The sequence below is a fragment of the Podarcis gaigeae genome (assembly GCF_964106915.1).
Source record: "Podarcis gaigeae genome assembly, chromosome: 1".
In the NCBI taxonomy this organism is placed as follows: Eukaryota; Metazoa; Chordata; class Lepidosauria; order Squamata; family Lacertidae; genus Podarcis; species Podarcis gaigeae.
The window spans coordinates 82,168,526-82,195,294 of NC_139678.1; the positions used below are offsets into that span (position 1 = coordinate 82,168,526).

The following is a 26,769-nucleotide window of genomic DNA, read 5'->3' on the forward strand; positions in this document are numbered from 1 at the left end:
GGGGGGTGTGAAACCCTCTTGCGCTAGCACAACTGTTTGGTTGAATTCGGCCCTAAGTCTTTAAGGTGCAACATGACTTGTTTTTTAAATGTTGACAGAATTGAAGGATTATACTTCTGTTGAGTAATATGCAGTGCTTTTGGGGTGGGGGCGCAGGAGGACGCATACCCCTAAACGTTCTGTGAATCTTTGTACGTTTGTCCATTTACTGTATTTTTCCTGATTTGAACTATAAAATGGTGATTTTCTTGAGTAAAAATGAGAGTATCCCTAAACATTTTTTAAGGAAAAAAAAGCACTGGTAATATGTATGTTTACAGACAACAATTCTATTCAGAAAAATACACGGTTTGAACAGATACTTCCAGGGCTATATGTAAATTCGCATACAATTCCATTGGGAAAGATTCTTCAGGTGTCCCTAATTTCCAGGGTTTCCAAGGACGTCCCTGATTTAGAGAAGCCACGTTGGTTTATTATTAGATCCCAGAATGTCTCGCTTTTCCTTAGGATGTCCCTGTTTTCATTGGAGAAATGTTGGAGGCTATGAAATTATCCAACCCCTGAACCGTCTGAAGGCAATGCTCTATAGGGAAGGGTTTTTTAAAAAAATGTTTAATGTTTTATTGTGTTTTTATATATGTTGGAAGCTGTCCAGAGTGTCTGGGGCAACCCAGTAAGATGTGTGGGGTATAAATAGTAAAATTATCATTATGGAATGGGACGTCCCTATTTTCATTGGAGAAATGTTGGAGGGCATGTCAGGATTTATACAGGAGCATTCCCCCCTCCCCACATGTTTTTTTCTCTCCTGTGGTGTGTCTCTGACACCTAGTGATCAGTTCAAGTAATGCAGGTTGTTTTGTCCACTCAGCGCCTAAAAGCTGAAAGATACTGGTATGCTTACATACCAAGGGTGTTTCCAGGTGAGAGTTCATTGTAGAATCAGTTCTGCTTATGCATGACCTCCCCCCCCCCCCCAGCATCCACTTTATGCCACCATCATAATGCCAGATCATCCTTTTTCTTTTTCTTTTCCCATTTATTCTGGGTTTCCCCTCATCACTGAAAAGCCAATAAGTAAAAATAACCAATTGTGCACCTGCAGTCGTTGCTGTTAGCAAATTTCCTTCAGTGGGCTGTTTGTCACATGTGTGGTGACATTTCATTGGGAGCCAGTGTGGTGTAGTGGTTAAGAGCGATAGACTCGTAATCTGGGGAACCGGGTTCACGTCTCCGCTCCTCCACATGCAGCTGCTGGGTGACCTTGGGCCAGTCACACTTCTCTGAAGTCTCTCAGCCTCACTCACCTCACAGAGTGTTTGCTGTGGGGGAGGAAGGGAAAGGAGAATGTTAGCCGCTTTGAGACTCCTTGGTAGTGATAAAGCAGGATATCAAACCCAAACTCCTCCTCCTCCTCCTCCTTCTACTACTACTACTACTTTCAGTCCCACACACATTTTATACTTTTATGAACTTACAGAGGCTTGCGGAGGCATTTCTGCCAATCTATTCTCTGGCCAACCAGGTCTCTGCAGCACTCAGCCAGTCCTAATCAAAAGGTGAAGCTATGGCAAAGAGATTCCTTACACGTGTCTCTGGGCAGAAAAAACACACATGTGAGATTTGAGTGTTAGGATTGCCAGTGTTTCATCCCCTGTTGTCAAGGTTCCCCCTCCTGCTGTTATGAGAGCAGCTCCAGCTTCTGTATAGGACAAGGCAGAAGAAGAGCAGATCTCCTTGCCTGCTGAGGATGCTCAGAAATGTTTCCTTGAAGGCCACACCTCCAAACAGCTCAAAGCACATTTTTGTATGTATGAGGAAGGTATGGTTGCTATTTTGAGCATTTTGTTTTTGAATTAATATTTATCAAGTGAGAGAGATGGTGGACACAATGTGTCCTTCTTTAATAAATACCGTATTGGCCCAAATATAAGCTGTACCCGAATATAAGCCACTCCCTTAAAATTCTGCAGGCACTCCCACCTGAAAATGGCAAGTGTAAAAGAAAATCCTATGGGTACTGGAGATGACCCACAAGTGGGTTAAACACCCATTTGTAGCACTGTAAATGCAAATGAAAAAATCAATACTGCACTGTAAAATATGGGCAAAGCAATGAATGACATTAGCATTAATTTCCCAACAGTCTCAAGCTTGCAAATTGGCAATAAAACATTTTTTGTTCCATTTTACCACTTCAGCAGTGATATTGTAAAAGCCATTTTTTGTAAGGCCACAAATTTAAGCCTCATTTTAACTTTTCACGGTTGGAATTTGGAAAAAAAAGTGCAGCTTATATTTGGGCTAGTACAGTATTTATTCTTCCTTAAGTGTACAGGCAACACACCATTTACAAGTGCTCTATTCACATGCAACCAGGGGCGGAGGAAGGGGGGGTGCAAGGGGTGCGGTTCGCCTCGGGTGTCACCACTGGGGGGGGGGTGACAAAATGCTGGGCAGCACTCACTGCGGGGATTGCAGCGCACCCGAGCCATGCGTCTCTCCTGGGAGAGACATGGTGGCTTGTGAGCGCACAGGCTCTGCGCTGCCCAAACGGTCTGCCTGTTGCCTCCTCCCCCCCCCCCAGCTGTAGGGTGGCTGAGTGGGAAGAGGAAGGCAGACTCTGCAGGCCCCGCGGTGCGCGCCCCCTGCATGCAACTGTGAACATGCATGGTGTGGGATCCCAGAAGCTGATGCCAGAAATGGGGAGCACCCTGGAGATGTTCTCTTTGCCCTGGGGAGGGTCCCCTCGTGAGCCAGGAGGACTCTCTAGGGTGCTCCCAATATACAAAATTTCAGTTATATGCATGGAGGTGTAGAACATAACCCCCACATTGGGAGTTGCCTGTATTTCTTTTTGTGAATGGTAAAGAGGACTGGTAGGAGAAATGGTGGGTGACTTCTCCGTGTTGCAGCTTTCAACACTTGTGTATTATTAAAACTGTAGGATTGTTTTCTCCCTTCTGATGTCATAAATGTGTGCGTGATTCAAGTTTTGAGAAAAGCATGAAGGTTTTGTTTTCTATACGTTGAAAACTGATCTGTTTCTAGCATCCAGCCAGTTTTCCTGCTTTGATTACCGTACCTGTTTTAAAACATTTTTTTTCATATTAATACTGTTAAGCACTTCTTTTTTTAAAAACAACAACAACGAATTTGTCTACTTGACACATTTGTACTTAGAATTTATGTTCTTATTTCTTCTCATTTGAGCAAGTCTCATTTATTTCAAAGAAGCCTTCTTGCCTTTCCTAGTTTCATTGACTCTTTCCATAACTATGCTAGCCTCTACTTCAGGTATGTCCTAAAAAAACCCTCAACCACCTTGGTCAGCCCTCACGCATGTTCACTTCATCAAATCTGGCCCTCTTTGAAAAAAGTTTGGGCACCCTTGCTCTACTTGGACTTAACATTTTCAAATCTGTGGTATACATTCTAGCTGAGCTTCAGTTATCGTGGGTTTCAATAAGCACTCTGAAGAGATTTGACTCCCTAGACTCGCTCTTTTCAATTTCCTTGCAACTAATCACTGCAGTTTTGCAATGTTTCCTCTTTTGAAATTAAATGTGGCCTTGCTGGATTCTCTGGCCAACTTGCACTTATATACTGCTAAATTTGATAACATGTCTAAACAGTTCCTTGACCATTCCAAAGCATAGTCATTTATTGTATTTGTTGGCAATTAGTGTACCAAAGGACAGCTCCCCCCTCCAAGTTAGATTTGGTGCCAGGGCCTTCAAACACTAGCCCCATAGATCAGATTGATGCCTTCCACACCTTTTGGACTCCAAGTCCCAACAGCCCCAGCCAGCATAGTTGGTGGTTTTGGATGATGGGAGCTCTAGCCCAACAACATCTAGAAGGCACCATGTTGGGGAAGACTGCCATAACGCTTGGGCACATGTAAATGTGCTTCCAGTTCAGCAGTGTTTCCACTGCATCCGATTTTGTCCCTTGCGGTCTCTTGCACCCACTCACTACCTGCACAGACAAATGCTACCATGCATCTGTGGTGGCAGCTGTGCCACAAGGGATCGAAAGATCCATCAATTCCATTTCTCTCCATTTCTAATTTTTCCAACCATAAATTTAGTTTTCACATTTCTGCAGTAATTTCCACATTTTTAAAAATTGGCATTTTAATGCGAATCTCTCCTAGTAAACAGATTTTTGCATGCAGTTTTGACTAACGAACACCAAATTTTTGCGAGCATTTTCTCTTAACATAATGCATTTTTGTATGCTCTTTTAATTAATATATGCATTTGTATGCACAGATTCCTCTTTATAACATGCATTTTTAAAGCGCTGCTGGGTAAGTCTGGATTTTGAAGGAGAGGACAACTCTTTCTCATTTAGTTTTGGAAAGTGCAAATTAGATGAAACTGGCTTGAAGTACAAACTGAATCGAATTTCCTTCTCCATCCCTGGATGTGCCACTGTGTGTCATGTGAACAGCACAATGCATGAGTACATGCAATCCCTACTGGAATGCATGGCCTATACTGGCTGCCTTTCTGCCACCTTGCTTGGTCAGAAGTCTTTCCCTCTGGCACTCTCTGTGACCCTTAGGGAGAAGGCAACTAGTTAGCACAGCCAAATAGCACAGACAAGCAGCAGGCCAGCGTTAAAACCAGTGGAGTGCCAGCTTAGAAGGATGGGAAGGAGGGAGTGGGTGGGGGATACTGTTACACAAACACACATACAGCATTCACTCATTCATTCATTCATTCATTCATTCATTCATTCATTCATTCATTCATTGTAAAGCATTTCTAAACAGCTTACTACTGTATTGGCCCAAATATAAGCCACACCTGCAAATAAGCCGCACCTCTAAAATTCGGGGGGGGGGCATGGAAAAAAGACAATACCCAAATATAAGCCACTCCCTTAAAATTGGGTTACAGGCTGAAAATTGCTACAATTCCGCAGGCACTCACACCCATTAAATGCAAATGAACAGTCTCAAGCTCGCAAATCAGCAATAAAACATTTTTTTGTTCCGTTTTACCGTATGTCTGTTTCAGCAGAGATATCGTAAAAGCCAATTTTTGTAAGGTCATGAATTTAAGCTGCACTTTAATTTTCATGGTCAGAATCTGGAAAAAATGTGCATCGTCTATTCAGGCCAATATACAAGATTACATAAAAACAATAAAACAATATCATAAAAACAGAAAAACAGAGCCCACTGCCTTGGGATGGCTATTTCATTCTACCTAAAGGTGCAGCCAGGGACACGGGTGGTGCTGTGGTCTAAACCACGGAGCCTCTTGGGCTTGCCGATCAGAAGTTTGGCGGTTCAAATCCCCACTCTGGGGTGAGCTCCAGTTGCTCTGTCCCAGTTCCTGCCAACCTAGCGGTTTGAAAGCACGTCAAATTGCAAGTAGATAAATAGGTACCGCTCTGGCAGAAAGGTAAATGGCATTTCCATGCGCTGCTCTGGTTTTGGTGTTCCATGGCACCAGAAGAAGCTTAGTCATGTTGGCCACATGACTCGGAAAAACTGTCTGTGGACAAACGCCGGCTCCCTCAGCCTGTAAAGCAAGATGAGTGCCACAACCCCAGAGTCGTCTGTGACTGGACTTAACTGTCAGGGGTCCTTTAGCTTTACCTTTTTAAAGGTGCATTTTCCAAAGATGTGGTGGAAAATGTATAACTGATGCCTTCTACTTTTCAGCACCTGTTAAGTGTTAACCTCAGTTATTAACTTATTCTGAGCCAGGTCATTATCCAATTCGGAAGAGATTCATGGGGTATGTTACAATCTGCCTGATGCAACAGGGCACACACCAAATCTACAGGAAAGATCTCACAAAACAGCCACGTCAGATTTGCATAAGCTTGGATTGCTGTCTCTTCCTGTTCAGCTATGTTGAGTACATTTTTTAGCTGCGCAAAATGTGACTCGCAGGGGGGAAAGAACCGTTCAGCTTCTAAAGAAAGGAAGTACGCCTAGAGAGAGGAACTGAAAAAGTCTGCACGAATTACGGTCCTGCTCACTCACCATCTTGTTCATTTCCCCTTCACTTCCAGGACCCAACAAACCTATCTCTGTATTGGGGATCCTTTGAGCTGTCTTGAAGAGAGAAGACCCCGTATTTGGATATAGGCAATGGATGATTTCGGTAAGTAACTTTTTCGCATTATACCAAACCAGTAAGGACTGACATGGTGCAGAAAGCACAAGAAGATTGCACAATATTTCATCTTTTCTTTTATGGGGGGCGAGGGAACAGGGAGAATTGAAGATGTGAAGAGATCGAACGCCGACTGTTGAGATGACACAGTTCCATTTGGCAGTGGCTTTGTGCCTTTAACATTCACAGCTGCATGACAGGCAAGAATTCAGAAGGTACAGCTTTTTCCATAACAAGAAAAAAGAAAAAAAAATCCTTCCAGTAGCACCTTAAAGACCAACTAAGTCAGTTCTTGGTATGAGCTTTCGTGTGCATGCACACTTCTTCAGATACACTTCTTCGTGTGCATGCACACGAAAGCTCATACCAAGAACTGACTTAGTTGGTCTTTAAGGTGCTACTGGAAGGAATTTTTTGTTTTGTTTTGACTATGGCAGACCAACACGGCTACCTATCTGTAACAAGAAAAAAGAAAGTGAAGAAAAAAGAGCTGTAGATGTTGAATTTCTACCTCTCGGACAGCTGTTAAAAGCACAAAGACTTTCTTTACAGAAAAGCACCAGCCTTATTTGGTTCACTGGTGTTCCAGAAGGAAGAGCTCAAGCTAGGACAGAGGAACTTGAATAAATTTGAGGAATGGAGAACCAAAGATCCACACCATACCTTTAAATCTCATTCAAAGCACATTTAAAACCCACAATTTCTCCCAAGAATCATTAAGGGTGCTGGGAATTGTAGCTCTGTGAGGGGAAAACTTTATCCACAGAGATGAAAGAAGCTTGTCCTTGTTAGTTTCCAATATACAGTGGTACCTCGGGTTAAGTACTTAATTCGTTCCGGAGGTTTGTTCTTAACCTGAAACTGTTCTTAACCTGAAGCACCACTTTAGCTAATGGGGCCTCCTGCTGCAGCCGCGCCGCTGGAGCACAATTTTTGTTCTCATCCTGAACCAAAGTTCTTAACCCGAGGTACTATTTCTGAGTTAGCGGATTCTGTAACCTGAAGCGTATGTAACTTGAAGCGTCTGTAACCAGAGAAACCACTGTATGGCGTTTGCAAAAGGTGATACATTAGAAAGATAATGGTTGGTAAGGCAGTAGAAAGAAGAGGAATGGTTAGAGAAACCTGTGGTTGCAAATGACATCTGAACAAATTTATATGGAAAATAGGGGAGAACATTTTTTAGAAATTATTAGCAGTTTTAAATTCTAGAAGATTCTAGATTGTGCTGGATACATGCAGAAAGGATATCTTTCTATTTCACCGTGGTCTCACATTTAATTCTATCATCCTTCCCTTCCCATATCTCACTTCCTTTTGTGCATCAGAGCTACTGCCATAAATGGGTAATCCTCTGTGTGTGTGTGGGTGTGCCTGCACACACATACAATAAAAGCCACAAAGCAATGTGGTGGGTCAGAGAGATGCATCATAATGTAATGAAGAATAAAACAGAATTAAGCACAACCAATTACAAGTGGCTTAATAAACTTAGTTGTTGACTCTTAAAATGGCATAATTACCAAGATCAGATCAGCCTCCAATTTGCCTCGGTTTGATTTTCCATCATAACAATTTTTAATTTCAGTTTGTACTGAAATTGGCCATAATGAAAAATATGTGTGTAAAAATGAGATAATTGAACCATTCAGGCTTCTGCAATAATATATTGCCTGTTGAACTTGTGGAATATGGTTCATGCCTTTAAAAGGTGGCAATTTTTGTCCTTTATTTGACATTCCTTTGTCTTATTTGAATCTAACTGGATGTAAGTTTGAGGTCTTTGTTAGGCCACATGACAACTATCTTTCCTTTCCGCGAGAAGAGGTATCTGAACAACAACCTTGTGGCTCTCACTTTTCTGATTTTGGACACTTCATTCCATGAGAGAGAAAAGCCACCGGATATTATAACTACATCTTTTAAAGGTGAAATTATGTGTCATGTACAACACACTAAAGGTCAACGGAGGAAACAGAAATTAGGGCAAGGAGAAAGGCTGATGAAAGTTCCTACCACAGATGAGGCAATTGTGCTTCCTGAGAGCAAGGTATGTGGTAGAGGAAGCCAGCAAATATTAATAGCTCTCTTTGAAGGTGCACCTAGGACAGAAGATGTACTGAATTGGACTGGGCACTGTATAAATAGGTGACTTGCATAGCCCAAGAGTGTCTGTGAGACAACTGTATGTGAGTCAACACAAGAGAGATGCAAGGCAAAGAAAGAGAACACATATACTGATTTATCAAACTTCTGTTTCAAGCTGTTCCACAAGTTCAAGACAAGAGGCAACCAGGGCCAAATCCACACCTTACATTTAAAGCACTATTATACCATATTAACAGTCATTGCTTCCCACAAAGAATCCTGGAAACAATAGTTCATTAAGGATTCTGAAAGTTGTTAGAAGACCCCCATTCTCTTCTTGGCACACTCAGCTGTAGCTCCCAGGATGCTTTGGGAGAAGCCATGAGTTGAAAAGCTATACTGTATAGTGGTACCGTGGGTCTCAAACTTAATCTGTTCTGGAAATGCGTTCCAAAACCAAAGCATTCCAAAACCAAGGCGCGCTTTCCCATAGATGCAAAGCAATGCAAAATGGATTAATCCATTCCAGACTTTTAAAAACAACCTCTAAAACAGCAATTTAACATGAATTCTACTATCTAACAAGACTATTGATCCATAAAACAATGTACTGCAGCCACACAAACAATCAATCAATAGCTGAACTGGGTTCCACATAGTCACAAAAACAAAACGAAAAAGCCACAAAAGCAAAAATGCAAAATAAATAGCAAAACCAGACAGACCTCAGCGTAACACTCAAATGGGAAGCTTAACACTCAAAATGGAGCCCATTTGGCTTCCAAAAAAGGTTCGCAAACTGAAACACTTACTTCTGGGTTTACAGTGTTTGGGTTCCAAGTTGTTTGAGTACCAAGGCATTTGAGAACCAAGGTACCACTGCACCAATGCTTTAAATGTATGGTGTGGATGTTGGCAGTGGGCATGATAGGGGCAGGAAGAGAGGGTGAACGATAGGAATGACAAAATTTAAACTATAATTGTTTTGTTCAGATGCTTTGTTGGCAGAACTGGAACAAACCTCAGCAAGTTTAACTGTGAGTGATCCAGTAACGTCAAAAGGCTACTTTCTTTTGGAACGTGACAACAAGGAGAAACCAGCAGCGACAGCAGCAGAGACCAGTGTCATCCAGAGGAAGAAACCAGTTGCCTCAGCCAAGAAGGTATTCTCCTTAAGCTGTTTGCCTCCTTAGCAAGTTGAAGGTTAATTAAGCTTTTCAAGATGAATTACACTGGGGTGACTACACTTTGGGGGGCTTTGGGAGACATCCCCGGTTCCAAGCCCTCCAGGTGCCAAATGCCAGTGATAGGCACGGCCACCCCACAACAGACATGTACACCACACACACACCAGAGCACACACAGTCAGCAACACACTCAGAAACACCCAGATCCAGATGCTTGCACACACCTACACACACAGATGCATGCAAAGGATGCAGATCGCTCCCACTCCCGCTCACCAGATTGATCCTGATGAGGGAGCAATCTCTGTCCTCATCCTGGCACTGGGATGGGTGGAGAGGTTTCAATTTCTCTGCTCATCCCAGGGCCAGGGTGAGGATGCAGATCCTCCTTCATTCTGCTTACCAGATAATTGATCTGGTTGTGGTGAGGGGAGGAGAGGAAATGATCTGTATCGTGGTCTTGCATGAGTCATCTAGGCTTCCCAAATGTTGCAGAAATGACACTTCATTAGGAGCATCAGAGAATCAGTTCAGCATTTTGTTTGTTTGTTTGTTTTCCCTGCACTCCCAGAGTACAGCGAGTCTTGGAGACACACACACACACACACACACACACACACACACACACACACACAGCTTAACAGGCTGGATATGGCTTGCAGGTCACAGGGGAACCACATGACAACTTGTGTCCCCAGCAGACAATCCACTCCAGTTTTTGGCTTAATCCACCACATTGCTGCCATTTTCACCTAGTCCAGAGTTTGGGTAAAAGCACTTTGTCTTATATATGGTTGGAGAAAAAAAACCCACAAAATGTGGCTAACCCATAAAAAGTCCATTAAGTTGCAAAACACAGACTAAAGACCTGCCTGACGACCTCAGAAAACTGAACTCCATTCAGCAAATCAGCTACATTTGTAGAGTCAAAGTCAAAGTTTATTTCTTGTTGCAACCATCCTGGTCATTTCAGCCAAAAAGGAAATGAAACTACACATAACTATACATTGGTAGAGTCATAAAGCTACTAGACATGGTTTGCATATATTATATAAGTCCCCAAGTTTCAACTCTGGTTAGAGCAAGGGTAGTGAACCTATGGCCTTCCAGATGTTTTTGGATGACAACTCCATCACCCCTGACTATGGGCCATGCTGGCTTGGGCTGTTGGGAGTTGGAGTCTAACAAGATCAGGAAGGCCGCATTTTCCACACCCTGGGGTTTAAGGACCACAGGTAGCAGCCTGGGAAAGACCTCTGCCCCTGGTTCTGGAGACCGGCTCACTAAGCTATAGTGGACTTGAGAAGCCTTTGGCTTGATTCAGTTTACAGCAGCTCCTCAAACTGCATATATCCTTTCACACATGAGACTTCCCAATCTGGAGACTGTTGCATAGCATGGCTGCGCCGATCCTATGCTGTGATGATCCAGTTGTCTGCTTTTCTTTCCTGTATGTTTTGAATATAATTGAATACTTTCCAGCAGTAACAGGAGATAAGGGCAGTTAATAGGTATGGGAGAAAATATATTTGAGATCTGGTCCAAAGTCTTCTAAAATAGGAGCTGGCTTCACACTAGGAGATGACAACTTAACTATAAAACAGCTCAAGAGAAACAGAGGAGAGTAACAATTTCTGTTGGTTCTTTGCTTTTCAGAACTAGTTGATACAGGATAACAGCCAGTATTGGAGAGGAGCATATGATTGGGTGGATTTGAGGGGAGACAGTGCCCTTTTTGTATATCTTCTCTTGTGTATATTCCCAGGTGCCACCAGCACATGATGTTCAACGCCATGAAGAAGATGCAGACCATATTTACAGGTAAATGAACACTGAATCAAGAAGGCAGGTTACACGGCTCACTTGTGCTGCATGTTTTTTTTTGTTGTTGTTTTTTGAGAGAAGCCTTCCACAGATAATGGATCAAAACTGTATGGCATGTAAACTTTCGCTCTCTTAATGCTTAGTTAGCATTGCATCAAAGGCTACCAGAAATGGTCACTGGTAAAAGGCAAGCTTATCTCCATTCATATGCATACATGTGCATCTATACCATACCACAACCCCAGAAGTAAGCTTTATAACACAAAAATAACTGTTGAATGGCTTTGAGGAGCTTGCTTCCCCACTATCTGCCAGAAAGAACAATCTGTCTGTTGGTTGCCCTGGGGCTGAGAGCTGAAGGAAAGCACACTTTGGCTCCACCCATTGTGTTGGGTCTGAGCAGAAGCTGGTGCATCTCATATACGTTCTTAACACAAAAAGGGGAAACCAAACAGAGAGGCCTGTCTGTTTATATAGTCCTTTTATCATTCTTATTCCAGAGCTTTAAATGTCCCAATCGGTGATACAAACTTTTTTGAAACTCTTGAACGTTAATAAGGACAGGTTGATTCATTTAAGCATAGCATTATTTTTCAGAATGGGGAACAGTGCCAGCATTTTAAGCAGAAGGAACATTCTTTCGTACTACTCATATGCCTGATTTTACATGCATTGTGTGTCAGGGGAACCTGGGCTGGAAATTATCTCCATTTCCAAGAACCCTCAAGCAAATCACAAAGTATAATTTTTGGACTCCAAAGAAGGTGAAAATTCCTCTTGTAAAAAAACAACTCAGCTTAATAGCTATAATTCATATATAATCTTGTCTGTATTTAACTAGATAATGGTATCAGGCTGGCTTCAGGTCAAGGGTATCCAGCATGGGCAATGGCCAGGGATGAAGAGAGTTGTAGGATGAAGAGAGTTGTAGTTCAACAACAAGAGGCTACCATGTTGGCTAGCCCCTGCTTTAGATGTATCAATTTAGCGAAGAAGGTGAGGGGTGAGATTATATTTTTTGCAACTTGACCTTCTTTTGTATGGTTGGATGTATATAGGGGTGGGGAGAGATGAACCATGCTATACGTGGTCTGTGTGATTTATCCCAAGGTAGACTGAGACACCCCCACTGGCAGCATGCCTTGAGAAATGGAGGGAATCAGTGGGAGGGCAGATACTGCTGCCATATGGCTTTCCTGAATCAGATACAGTACATAGAATTGATGCACCAATTATGGAATGAGGATGTGGGAGAGTTTTTCTTTAAAAGGATCTCAGGCACATTGTAACAGCAGTGAGTAGCTTCCTGGTATGTGGGTCATTGTTGCAGAAGGTCAAAGTGGTGGGGAGGTCAGTGTGGTGCAAATGCACTGGCAGACCCAATTTAGTGCTCCTGCTGGTGCATTTGCAATGTGCCAACCTTCCTGTCCTTCCACATCTCCTGGTAAGTAACGATGGCCCACCTGCTAGGAAGCTAGTGTAGTAACTCCACCCCCACCCAGCGATCCATTTCTGCCTTCTAAGTTTTTGAAGTTGGTAGCAGTTAATGAGTAGCCAGGATCGGGGCCGATGTTTGAACATGCATGATGGACAAAGGGAACATGGTTCATTTTAGAATTTTAAGAATTTCTTTCCTCCTTTCCTTCAGTCATAAATTTGGCTTTCTATTCCCTCTAGCAAAGTGCAAACTCCACAGCCAGTGCTCCCTTCATCTTCATTCACCACACCTGCTCAACAGTTGGATGAACTTTTGGCTTGCTTGGGAACAATCCAGGACAAGGTGAGTCACAGACCCGGCTGACCCTCTGCAGGAGGAACAACAGCAGTTTCTGGGAAATGATAGTGAAGTGCCAAGACTGTTCCTAAGGAATGCTTAATGTTTTTTTGTGGTTATTGTATTAGCCATAGCAATTAAGAGCAGAAGTTACATTCCCATCTCCAGCTTAGGCAGAAGAAAAACTAAGGGTGCAATAAAAATTAACAGAAGGTGTAGGTTGTGTGGGGAGAGGGGACACTTCTGTGGGACAAGATAGAAAAGGTTCATGCATGGTGATCCAGGAAAAGCTTTGTAGAATAAGTGAGATTTAGGAGTTTTAAGTGGAGAGGGAGAGGAAACTTGAGTAATACAGAAGATGAGAGTATTTTTTATGTATAGGGAGGAAGATTTGTGGCACTGTTAAAGTTCACCATGTTGAGTATATCTATCTATCTCCTCTTTTGCTGTTATGTATTGTTTGCTTGTTTTACTGTGCCTGATGTGTTATCACTTTATTTTTTCCATTGTTAACCACTTTTGAGTTATTGATAAGAAAAGTGGAGGGTTGTTTTTTTTAAACTAAAAAAGTAAATAGAAATAAATGAATGAAAAAGTGAAAGCCCAAATCATTTGCTTTTCTGCAGATCTCAGATGGGATGGAAGGTCCTGAGAAGCCATCAACAGCCAAACAGAATACCATTGACAACCTAGACAGCATGTTGCAGGGCCTGACACATGATATGCAGGACCTTGGTGTTGCCACTGTGGCCAAGGGCCACTGTGCTTCCTGCCACAAACTCATTGTTGGAAAGGTAGGAGAGGGAGAGAGACAGAGAGAGAGAGAGAATCGAGCTCTCCGGTAGTTGTCACCCCCACTGGGTTAGAGATTTGTTATGAACAACCAATGGTTTGTCACATATCTGCTTTGTGAAGTGTTTGGTTTGCCTCAGATAGAAGGAAGGGATTTCTTCTCCTGCAGATTGGTCACTTAATGTCTGCCACATATTGCTGAGGGTCCTGCCCTCTCAACCCAAAGTGGTCCTGTGGTGCCCTGAGCAATGTGGGGCTTGTTGATTAGAAACATGGACCCGTGACAAACGTCTGAGAGACATCCTGTTGGAAAGGGACGTGTGCCTCCTAACTCTCCTGCTGGTTTCTAGGTAATTACAGCTCTGGGAAAGACGTGGCACCCTGAACACTTCACCTGTGCCCATTGTGGAAAGGAAGTGAGTTCTATCCCCTTCTATGAGCGGGACAGCAAGGCCTACTGCCCCGAAGACTACCACGATCTCTTCTCTCCTCACTGCGCTTACTGTGCTGCACCAATCAAGGAGGTATGTCATGTTAGCCTCAGCTTCTGACTGCTATTGCTCCCTTTGATTTGACTCGGTTATTGACTTTCTGTATCACTTAATGTATTAAAGAATATCTCTAAGCGGTGTACAAAAAACTGAAGCAACAACAGACAACTCAAACAAAATATTGCAAAAATACAGAGTTACATATAAAAATCTTACACACACACACACACACACACACACATATATATATATATATATATATATATATATATATATATTCTCATTTTCCTACTGGCACACCCTCCCTCTCAGCCTCCGGGTCCTCACGCAGGGTCCAAACAAACTCTTGGTCCACCTACAAAAGTCTCACATCAAGAAGAGTTCCTGGAAACAGCAGACATCACCCTAGTCTCTCACTCTAGACTTGTTTCTTTGGGCAAGCCCAAGGTGGATGGTACTTCCTCAGGCTGTGTACCACTCAGCTACACTCTCTGCACCCAGTTCCGGGTGTGCAGCAGGTTTGTTGAGTTTCCAGGGGGTGATTTCTTTCATCAATGAAGAACAAACAAATAGGGACTTAATGATCAAGTGAACAGGATTTGGGGAGTTGTAGAGTTCTATACCACCCAATGGCCCCCCAATGTCTGTGGAGGGGTTTATTGTTTTTGTTTGCTACTATGCTATGCATTTTTGTGTTTTAATACTGTAAACTGTAATACTGTGAATCCTCAGATGAAGAACAGTATGGAAATTTTAATAGTAGTAGTAGTAGTTGTAATAATAATAATAATAATAATAATAATAATAATAATAGGGGGCCCTCCACTCACATCTCTTTCTTCACCCGCTCTCTCCTCCTCCAGCTGCTTTGAGAGAAGGTTCTGATTCAGAGCAAGAGCAAGTTGAGAGTTTATCCAGTCTGCCTTACTCTCCCTGCCCCCACCTTCTTTTGCCCTTTTAACCATCAGGGCTTCCCAGTGTTGAAATCCCATGACCCTTTCTTCTCCTTTTCTTTGCAGAAAATCCTCACAGCCATGGATCGCACCTGGCACCCAGAGCATTTCTTCTGCGCTCACTGTGGGAAAGTGTTTGGCAATGATGGTACGTCTTCTTCATCTCCTCAGCCCCTGACCCTTCCCTCAGCTATTCCGTGCTTGCTTGCACAGTAAAAATCCACACAATTTTTGCTATTTCAATCTTCACTTGCTGCTCCCTGCCATTTGAAACCTCCCTTTCCCACCCCATCTTCTCTTTTAGCCAGACTAAAATCTGCTAAATCACAATTGTTTTCTGCAAAATCCTAACTACTCTTCGCCAGGGAGCAATTCTCGTTGAGCTCAGTGGGACTTGCTTCTGAGTAAACATGCTTAGGATTGCATTGTGTCGCATTTTGGTATAAGGGAGGCCGGAGTACTCTTTCCACAGAGCTGCCAAGACGATTCTATGACATCCTGAAGCTGCCTGTCATACCAATGCATACATTCAAAAGTATGTTATATTTGGGGAAATTGCTTGGAAGACTGTGTTTGTTTGACAGAATTGTATTAAAAATGTGTATATTGGAAGAAGCGCACACTAAAATGTCGATGAAATTAACTTAAGGTGGGAAACAGAGAAATCAAAATTGGCAGATTTGTTTGTCCCCACTCTAAAGCATTTTCAGTCACATTGATCTCAATGGGAGAGGTATGCTTTACTTTCCCACTGAAACCAATGAGGCAAGTTAAGTGCTTAATTTTGATTGAATCATCTCCCTGGTATTTAGTATAAGTACTAAAGCCTTCTGGTGTGACCCTGGAAGCCTGGCTAAAAGCAGAAGCAACTCAGTCACCTCTTCAGGGGTGTTAAACTAATACGTTGAGATGACCAGAGAGTTTATGGAATTATTGTAACTCTTTCAAAAAGACCTGAAGCTGTAAAAACACTGTTGGTTCAAGATGTGGGCATGCTTAGAGGAGACTATTGAAATCAGTGGGACAAATGAGTCAGAAGTAAGTCTGGATCCAATGCAGTACATAGAAGTCACCCATAATGTGCTCAACTTGACCTGACATAAGAACCAGCCAGGATTCATGAGTGACAACTTGTTTGCTAAAACATGCATCACTCTTTCTAAGTTGTGATCTGTAAGAGACTGTTTTGGGAATTCTATAGTGACTCGGAGTCACTATGGTATCAGCATTCTACCAAAGCATCACAGTTCTCATTGAAAGCTTGTGTCTGTGTCCTGGGAGGAAGTCAGTGCATTGTGACTTATTATTTCCTTCTCTGAATAACCATCAGAAAAGCGTAAACACACTTGTGCTCACTGTGGGACTTTTGATCACAGACTGGCTCTGATGTGCTCCCAGGAGCCCAGCTCCAGTAATTGGCCCCCAAGTGGGTTAACTGAACACATAGTGGTGAGCTCAAGTCCCCAGACTGTTAATTATAACTAGAGCGTACAAAGTTTTGTGGGTGAATTTAGAGTCTGACTCGTCCCTGAACTCTGTGGATTGGTTCCTTTTGCCAGCTCATGGCAACCATTCTTTGCCATTGGAGTGGCTTCTCCTGAAAACACCCCAGTGTTATTGCTTCACACTATTAGAAGCAACTTTGAGAAATGTGCTAGCGTTGCAACAGTTTCTTAATCCTTGGTGTGACGATGGCTCAGCTTCCGTTGCTTGCTTTGAGCAATTATGGATTGATGAGCTGTAAGCATTTTAGAGGAACTGTCACTGCAAGAGTTTAGCAAAGCACTGTGTGATCCTATTGTTGCGACTGGCCTATGACTGTACCAGATTATTCTTAGAATCAGTATGGATTAGTGCAGTTTAGCTGGCCAGTAGCACGAACAGCCCGATCTGCTTGTACGAATTGTTGCATTTTGTTTTTAGGGAGGAAAAGAGCAGCCTGCCTAGAACCTGAGTACTCTAATTTCCCAATAATTAACATGCTTTAGTTGTGAAAAATATATTTGAGCCCTGGTGGACCACTTAGAGTTTTCTGCTGAAATGTGGAGTGGTGTATTAAGTAAATAAACAATATGTTCCCAAGACAAACCATGAACCTGGCAGATCAGTTGAAAGAATCTTGATCACAAGGACCTGTTGAGTACTTAATGTTTCCAAGGGAGGCGCACCCTGGGGAGTAAAACACCCAAGGTAAACTAGACATGGCTTACTGGGCCGATGCAGAAAAACCATTCGGCAGAAGCTGATCACATTCAGCCTTTTGATGTTGATTTGACTGGAAGGTAGTGGGTCAAAATCCCAACAAACGCGAGAATAAGATCATGGGCAGAATTCAAGTAACAGATCCATTTGTTGGAAGGGCTTCCACTTGCGCAGTGGGGCTTCTCCTTCTCTCCCAGCCCCCTGAAATTGGCTTGGAGAACCCCCAGAACAGCACCAGAGGGTGGAAGATTGTTCCATCTGATAGGGTAATATACTTGCACAGATGGATTGTTTGTAAGAGTGTGACGCTGAATTTCTCCACATTGTACTCTTCATGTGAAAGGGAGCCACCTACAAGGCTGATTCTGACTACTGAGAAGACAGGCAGAGAAAGGCTGAGGGGATCAAAGAGCAGCTGACCACCTTTTTGGAGTGAAGGAGGGACACTTATTTTCTCGAGGGGTTCTGAGAAGCGACGCTTATCTGCTAAAGAGAGAGGAGATAATCATAGATAAACATTGGTTGGGTGATGTCAAATCTTCACCAGTGGGATGGGAGACCCCCCAGAACAGAAAGTGGGACAAGCAGATTTGATTGTGCTGATGGAATAATCTTATTGCTACATTGAATACAAACCATGGTATGCTGTTCCTCTTCTCTAAAAGCTCTGTCTCCCCATACTTACTCTACAGGTTTCCAAGAGAAGGATGGGAAGCCATATTGCCAAAAGGATTTCATGGCCCTTTTTTCTTCCAAGTGCAAAGGCTGTGACAAGCCTGTGATGAATCAGTATTTGTCAGCACTGAATGCTGTCTGGCACTCTGAGTGCTTTGTGTGTGGGGTAAGTAAATGCAGAATAGCCTGCTCCATTCTGGATTGCTGGGCGGAGGCATTCTGGAGGTCATTCTCGATTGCAGGGCGGAAAAATGTATATACGCCATGAAACTTGTATTGAGGAGGTTGCTAACAAAATCAAGAATTATGCAGTCCAGACAGAGTTAAGATAGGATTTAGCTGTAATCCTGCATGCAGTTAGGTTGCTTAAATCCCCAAAACTTGATTCATTCCGTTGTTTGAAAAATTGTATATTGCTCCTCACTGAATTTCATTCCAGGGCAGGTAACAAAATTAACATATCAATAAATCAACAATAAATCCCCATAATAAAAACAAATCAGCAATGACTTTAATGGGTTTAAAGAGTCAATGTGCAGGACAACAACCCTTTTCCAAATAGAAAACTGTCAAAGCTCTTTGTACCGCAAGTTCAGGTTTTATTCTTCATGAAATTTTTATTAAGATTTCCTTAGTAAGATTTTATTAAGATTAAGACAATGAAATTACAACTACAGAAAATACAAATCAAATAAGTAAAAGATAGAGTTCTCTCTTAAAAGTAATTATTGCCCCTTACCATACACAGAGGACAGTAGCTTATTCCAGCCCTCACCTGGAATATTTCCTTTCTCCTCCTATACTTTCACCCTGGGAGACCAACATTTCCTGTCTTTCATCCAGAGTCCTCCATCAACCCATATATCACCCCCATGAGTATACAATCTCTGGACCTTAATAAAGGCCCTCTCTAAAGAGAGAAGAAAAAGAAGAAAAACAAAGGAAAAACAGAAAAAAGAAAGGGACAACAGAAAGAAAGAAAAGAAAAAGAGAGAAGAGTAAAATAAAAAAGACAAAAGAAACAGAAAAACATTCTAAAAGAAAAGCAAAGTTCAGATTTTAAAAACCAAATCGTGAAAACAAAGAATTGATTTGCAGGATTTAAATACTAGTTGCATACTGTACCACACCCACACCCTGAACTGCCAGATTCCTAAGCATACTTCAAGTGATTCCTGGTCCATGCCTCTAGCCCCACCCACAGACTTCCATGTGTTGGTGCAGACATCCTCACTACAGAAACCTGTGCATGAGCAGCTGCTTCTTTGTGTGAAGGCTCGTGTGAAGGCTTCTTCAGTGCAGGCATCTGTGGATGTCCATAAGTGGGGCCACCACTAGGCTCCATTGCCAGGAGCAGAGCCTGCAGTGCATGCCTACTCCCTGCTTATCACAATTCATATGTGAAGGGGGGATCTGGTTTCAGATCAAAAGGAAACAGAATGTTTCTATTTTAAAACTCAAAGTTTCATTTTTCAGAAATAATAATAAGGGAACAAGAGCAGAATTATTTTTGATGGGGAAACTGCAAATGCTGACAAATGTGGACTCTATAAAGCACTAAATATGAACTACAAAGCTGAAAATTTGATTTATAGCAAGAACCAAAACACAAACGTGAAGAACTTATTTCAAAACAGTAGCTGACGGGTGATGGTCATGATAACTCTATCCAGACTCTGCACAGTATGCTGACTGGCTTGTTCTTATGTAAATCCTGTAAATAGTTATTTTCTGATGCCCTAACACAGGCTTCCTCTGCTTTCAGGACTGTTTTTGCAGCTTTCAAGATGGTTCCTTCTTTGAATTAAATGGACGTCCCTATTGTGAGCTTCACTACCATCACCACCAGGGAACAGTGTGCTTTGGTTGTGGGAAGCCCATTGTTGGGCGCTGTGTCAGTGCCATGGGGCACAAGTTCCACCCGGAGCACTTTGTCTGTGCCTTTTGCCTCACCCAGTTGCACAATGGCATCTTCCAGGAGCAGAATGGCAAGACCTACTGCCACACCTGCTTTAACAAACTCTTTGTCTGACCGGAAGCCACAGGGAGCATATTTCTTCTCTCAGGCCTTTGCATGAGAAACAGGCAAGGGCGAAAACGATTTTGAAGGGACAAAGGCTGCAATCCTGTGCCCACTTACTTGAGAGGGAGTTCCACTGAACATAACAGGACTTACTCCTGGGTAAAGAAGCATAGGCTTAAGCTGAAAGAAATGCAGTGATGGAAATATGCTGCTGCAGCAATATCCATCAATGCACCTAACAGCTTCAACACACCCAGATCCTCAACTGCGAGGCAATCACTCTACTCCACTGCGTTTCAAACAACTTTTGCCAGCTTACAGTAGTTTATCAGAAACAGTAGCCTCTAAGTAATATTGGCTCTTCATCCCGTATCCTTTCCTACTGGCAATAGCAAGTATTTTATTTACTCTTTGAAAAAAAATATCCATCTACACAAAACATATTCCACTGATATGTGTTATTTACTGTGCAATCCTATGCATGCCTATTCAGAAGTAAGTTCCACTTGGATTTACTCCAAGGTAAATGTGTATATGTTTGTACCCAGGCAAACCAATCCTATTCACTAATTGTGTCAGATAATTGAGATACACACTAGAGGAGAGCAACAACCATACCCTCCTCTCAAAGCTCACTGAACAGGGACTGTGCCAGCAGCAATGCCCACATGCCACCCAAAGAGGTGTGATGGTGGTGAATATCATATATTTGTGCATTACACATTTGCGCTTTTGATTGGCAGAAGTACCATGCACAGGCAAACTTGGCTGCCCCCATTTTGCTAACCTGCTGAATATCACACGTGTGTACAAGCTCTCTTTCACCAATTCATTAGAATAGCTTCCTATCTTAGAATACTCCCCGTGTTTTTCAAGGACACTGTGCTGGATGCCTAGATATTTTCAACATGTTGTTTGTAACTGAACAGGTAGCATGCGCTGAAAAATAAACATCACTTTTCTATGGGTTTTATGAGTACTTCTTTGCGTTCCAGGACTCTCTTTGGTACAGTTTAGTTCTTGTGTGTATCCCATAGGGATCATGGTTGCTTCAAGTGAGGATTTGAATAAGGGATGGGGAAAAATTTATTTCAATTGATATTTGAAGTTGAAGCTGCCTAATTCACACTTTGTGAACTGCTATGCAAACTTAAACCTAGTCATCCTTCAGAAGTCACGCTTCACTGAATATTGCAATGCAGTTTTCCAGCCAAGGAAAGTGTATAAAAATGCATATATTACAGAAAACAGCATACAGAAAATGCATCATATTAGGCAAAATTGCTTGCAAAATGTTTATATTAGAAGAAATTCACACTAAAATGGTGCTGTATTTTCATAAAGACTTTTTTTCAAAAAATTCAGATGATGTGGAAATGTGGAAAACTGAATTTAAGATTGGAAAAAGGAGAAACTGAGAGAAACTGAAATTGACAGATTCTTCCATCCCTAATCTGAGTTAGCAAGTACATACAGGGGCCTTATCGATTTATTAGCAATATAATATCATGGTGGACAGAAGAAAATTAACAAAATTAACAAAATTACATTCATACCAGGGTTGCACCTCTGTAAACTTCCATGCAGGGCTGACTTTAAGGTTTCTAGAGCATACAAATAACAAGAGAATATGGCTAGTCAGTGCCAACAATGGCAACTCTTCCCAGTAGGTCTTGCCCCAATGAAGCAGTTGCAAGGTCTGAAGGCCCCCACCTTCCCATCACTCTCTAAGGCTCCTCCTCTCCAAGCAGTTGCAAACTGTGTCTGCGCACAGCCAATCTCTGCTCTGCTCTTTTCATTTCTCAGCATGATCTAGGAGACCAGGGGGGAGGAGAACTGGTCATAGCAGGAGGGAGAGACTCCCTAGATTCTTCAGCAGCCTGTCTCAACTCTGCCTCTTGGCCAACCTCCTTTCCAGCCTCTGCTTCAGCCTTGGAGACTGATCTACTCTCTGCCACAGCCTCTTCCTGCTCACCACGCCCTGTTACCTCTTCTGCTTCCGACACCTCTTCCTCCCAGTCTTCTTCCTCTTCTCCCACTGACCACTCATTGTTGTCCCACCACCAGTTCCCTGGCTCTGAGCCTTCTTCCCTTGGGAGTTCCCCGGCTGGTGCCTCCCATCCCTCCTCTGCATCCTGCCAGTGCATGACATTTCCCCACAAAGCAGCGTGATTTCTTATTAAATAGGCCAATGTTATCTAATCTCCCTGCAAAAAACCCCAACTCACACACATTGATTGCTTGACAACAAGTTAGCTGGAAACACCCAAGTTAGCTGGAAACACCCAAGCTGACAACCTTCTTTTTGCACTTTACTATTTTTATTTTTTCTGCCTCCTTCCCCCTTTGTTTTGTATCACATATCTGCCAGATAAAAAGCTCTGGAGAACTCAAAAGCTTGCCATGCTTTTGTGACATTATGGTTGGTCCCAGTATAAGTGTTGCCCAACTGTGGAAAAGAAGTGTCTTTTTAATGACAAAAAAATCGCTGTAGTTTTTCTCTCTTCAACACCCTTAGGGAGAAAGCTCCACTGTACTATTTAAATACTTAAACAGGAAATTGTCCAACATTTCGTTTGACTAAATAATGGGGAACCAATCCCCCTACTTATTTCAAAACATCTTGTACGTGCTGTAAGTATATTGAATATGTTAGGCAATACTAAGTTCTGTAGATAATGCAGAAGATTAGCCAGGCTTTCGAGGTCTAATAGTTTAACAATAGAGCCCAAAACAATTCTCCATCATCCGCTGACTTGAATTAGGCTGCTGAGATCAGGAAACCTTGGTGGTGGTAGGGGGAACAGGAATAGAATTGGGTGCAAACTTCAGTTCTGGTACTGTACTGAAAATAATCCTCAGGCTAAGCTAGTGCTCAGAGGTGCCACGTTCTATAATTGTGTCCATCTTCCAGGAAACACCATTTTGCTGCTGGCTCTGGTTGGTGGAGCTCAGGTTTCTAGTGAAAAACAAGTTGATCCTTCAAACCTAAAGTTTGCCTGCCTCTGCCACAGATGATCAGAGTGGTGAAGCCTGTTCAGAAGTGCATTTAGAGCAGTGCAACTGGTTCCCCCACACAACTGACATAGTGAATTGAGCAGAATGGAAGGTGAAAGGCAGGTGAGTGTAGATTCTGGAACTGCTGAAATTTGAAAGGCCCAAATCCACCCCTGTGAGGCTTCAGGGAATTGGCTTCCTCCCCCCATGGCAGTAGATAAGAAGATCAAAGAAAGGAATGTCTTACCAGTTAGAAAATTTAATAATCACAGTGAGAGAACAAAGAACACATCTCCTAGACATGGTGGTGCTCCCAATTAAGGATCCAATCTCCTGACATCCCTATTAATCTACGTCACCTCCTACATCTTGTAATCTGAGCTTGTACCCTGTATGCTTTCTGTTCTGAGACTTTCTGAGCTCTTCTTGACCTTGGGCTGAGCAGAGTAATGCTGTCCAGAGACCATGAATCCATTAACCTTCTCTCTTCCAGTGTTTCTCCTCCTAGTTGTTCCAGTATTTCCCAGCTTCTGCCTTCTGAACTATGTCCCTCTGCAAACCACTGTTCCAAATCTATACTGTCCTCCTGCTTCTGGGAAGATTCAGGAGCGGGAGCAGGGGGAGGGGGTGGCTCTCACCATTCCTCCTCAGTGCAGCCCTCCTCAGCACGGTCCCTGACAACCCCTGAGGCTGTTGTAAATTGATGCAACTACAATGCTAAGAAGACCACTTGAGGGCTGACCCTAAGACTGCTATGGGGGCGACTAAGTGGATTAAAGGATCTCAAACAGTAGGAAAGCTCTGCTGCTACTCAAGGGAAAGAGAAGCATCATAACTGGTGGTTCCTCTTGTGAGATGTAGCATGCACTATCGGAAACAAGTGCTGGGCTATGAATAAGATACTGCCTGTGGTTTGTGGTGACTCATCTCCCTCAGCTTCCTTTGAAAAATGCAATCAGCAATAAAATATGTACTCTGGGGCTGGGGAAGATCTCTTGCATTGCTTTCCTATCAACCAAATGAGCCCTTCTTTGTTTTGTTAAATGCCGTAAAAAGAAAACAAGCAACTGTGTATACAAATTCACCCCAGTGGATAGAATGTGTGGAAGGTGGAAAGATCTCTCACATATGTCTCTGACCTGATATTGCTATTGCAATGGTATGTGCACACCCACCCCCTGTCATTTCAGCTGCAGACAGGGAAACTGTGTGATAGATGTCACATAACCACAGCAGTGCTTGCAGCAAGGAAATGCAATGTTAAGCAATTTCAGAGAAAGTTCTGTTCCTATATGCAGGGCCAGTTTATTATTATTATTATTATTATTATTATTATTATTATTATTATTATTTGAGGAGTATGCTCAGCTTGGAGACTATCCTGAAACATCTCCTCTTTAAATGAATTTTATTTATTTCCTTAGATTTATATCGTCCTCATCATTTGTTTTATTTAATATACCACTTTTTGGCCCCAAATTCCCCAAAGTGGTGGACAGATTACTACAATAGACAAATGCAATTATTTTTATGTACAAAGATACATAAAAATCAAGGGAAATATACAATATCTCCTGCCTGCCTTCAAACATGGAACATTTATAACCTTTGACAAAAGCATTATCAAAGCCCCATAAATTTTTCTGGGATCTCTTGGGTGGATGATCTCCCATTTCTTGTTGGGAGGTACATTCCAGGCAGTGGGATGTGGTTCACCAATGCTCCAAGAAACTGGTGCAATGGAATTGGGGTTACTTCAACAACAGAGTCCTTTGGTCCTGGAAGTCATGGACATAGCCAGGATTTGGTTAGGGGTGTGGGCTTTTTTTAGGGGATCCAGAAAAGTTGTTGAGCTACGCCAGGCATAGGCAAACTCGGCCCTCCAGATGTTTTGGGACCACAACTCCCATCATCCCTGACCACTCGTCCTGTTAGCTAGGGATGGTGGGAGTTGTAGTCCCAAAACATCTGGAGGGCTGAGTTTGCCTATGCCTGAGCTATGCCCATGCTGGAAGTGGAATCAAAATGCAGGTTGTTGAGCATTGCTCTTTCCCATGATTTCCCCCTATCTTTCTTTTATCATTTTTCCACTCAAAAAAACTCAGTTTGCAAAAGGTATGCAGATTCTGGTTGGTGGTTGCAGGTTTAGAAATCTTAGTTGTTTATTTCCCTCTGACTTTTAAATTCATTTTTCACCTGTGCCTAAAGATAGTGTGGCTTCGTGCAAGGTTTACTCCTTTTATTTCCACCTTGAAACTATAGACCGATCCATCATAAATTATACCAATATGCCATGGTAGCAGCTAGGGTTCTTGTAGCCCAAAAATGGAAGTCATTGGAGATTCCAACAGTTATGGAATGGCAGGCTAATTTTTTTGAATATACGGACATATAAAATCCGACACCAAAAAGGGGCAAAGTTTGTAGAAGAATGGGGTAAATTTGTAACATATATAGGAATTAACTGTAGAAGTTTAAGAACTACAGTAGGGTTCATATAATTCTTGTGACGCGTATAGAAATGTAGAAGAAACTGTAAGAGATGTATATTAAGAAAACCGCAACTGGGAAGGAAGGAAGTCAAGGTGTGATTTTATGCAATGTAAATGAGATAACACTAAGAATGATTGTAAAGACTGTTTTATTTTGGTTTTTTGGGAAAAGTCAATAAAAAGCATTAAAAAACAACAACTATAGACCGATCCACACCATACATTTAAAGTACATCCAACACACATTTAAATCACTTGACTTCCCCCAAAGAATCATGGGAACTGTAATTTGAGTGTGCTGGAAATTATAGCTCTGTGAGGGGATTTAAATGTGAGTTTGTTGTGCTTTAGATGTATCTTGTGGATCCGACATTGTAATACCAATGGAACAGCACAGGAACATATACTGAGGAAATTTCTTACTATTTATAGGCTACCTCTAGTGGTGAACAGATGGCTGGGAAATGTAGTTCATTGTTATCATTCTTTTACGGTGATACCATTATCTCTATCCCTATTCCCACTCCACTTCCAGATGTTGATTCCTTAAATGTATTGTGCTGAATCTATAAGATGCACTTTTTGTGGAATGAGTATGGGGAAAGTGCAAAGATAATGTAGTTTTTAGCTCCCCAAATTTCCTGATATCTATATATTGTTGGGGGATAGAGCACGCTAAAAAATATTCAAGATGGTGTCATTGTCAGCAGGGAAGTTTACAAGCATTAGGTCTACTACAAAAAACTGGTCAATTAGTCATTGAATACCTTGGCTGGGATCAGTCCAAAGTTTGTGACAGTTAGATATTTCCTCTATAGTGGATAAGTACTGTTTGGGACAGGAAGGCTGTAATGAGCTTATCATAAGTTCATTGACCTTTGGGGTTTGTTTGATAAATATATTTGTAACAGAAATTATGAAGAAGTGGGTGATGTTCCCTCTAAACAAAAATCAACAGATATCTGACAACTCTATTGGGGATAATTTGCTTCTTCTGGAAAAAAGCTAAGTGATACCCTGTCTGGAGGATTAGGTGGTGGCAATGCATGGATGGTTGATGTTGCTTTGATTCTGTTGATATTTCAGTGGTGGGAGAAGGTCTCTGCATATCTTTCCACTCTAGCA

The 26,769-nt window shown here is 42.3% G+C and overlaps 1 protein-coding gene across 1 annotated transcript; it reads left to right on the plus strand.

Annotated features, from left to right (window-relative positions):
• The first annotated feature begins 5,870 nt into the window (after positions 1-5,870).
• On the plus strand, positions 5,871-21,124 carry LPXN (leupaxin). Its single transcript, XM_083729298.1, has 9 exons — positions 5,871-6,134; positions 9,228-9,397; positions 11,187-11,242; positions 12,923-13,025; positions 13,646-13,813; positions 14,162-14,335; positions 15,322-15,403; positions 18,150-18,298; positions 19,898-21,124. The coding sequence occupies exons 1-9, from the start codon at positions 6,122-6,124 to the stop codon at positions 20,162-20,164; spliced, it is 1,182 nt and encodes a 393-aa protein (XP_083585424.1). The 5' UTR covers positions 5,871-6,121; the 3' UTR covers positions 20,165-21,124.
• Positions 21,125-26,769: the final 5,645 nt, after the last annotated feature.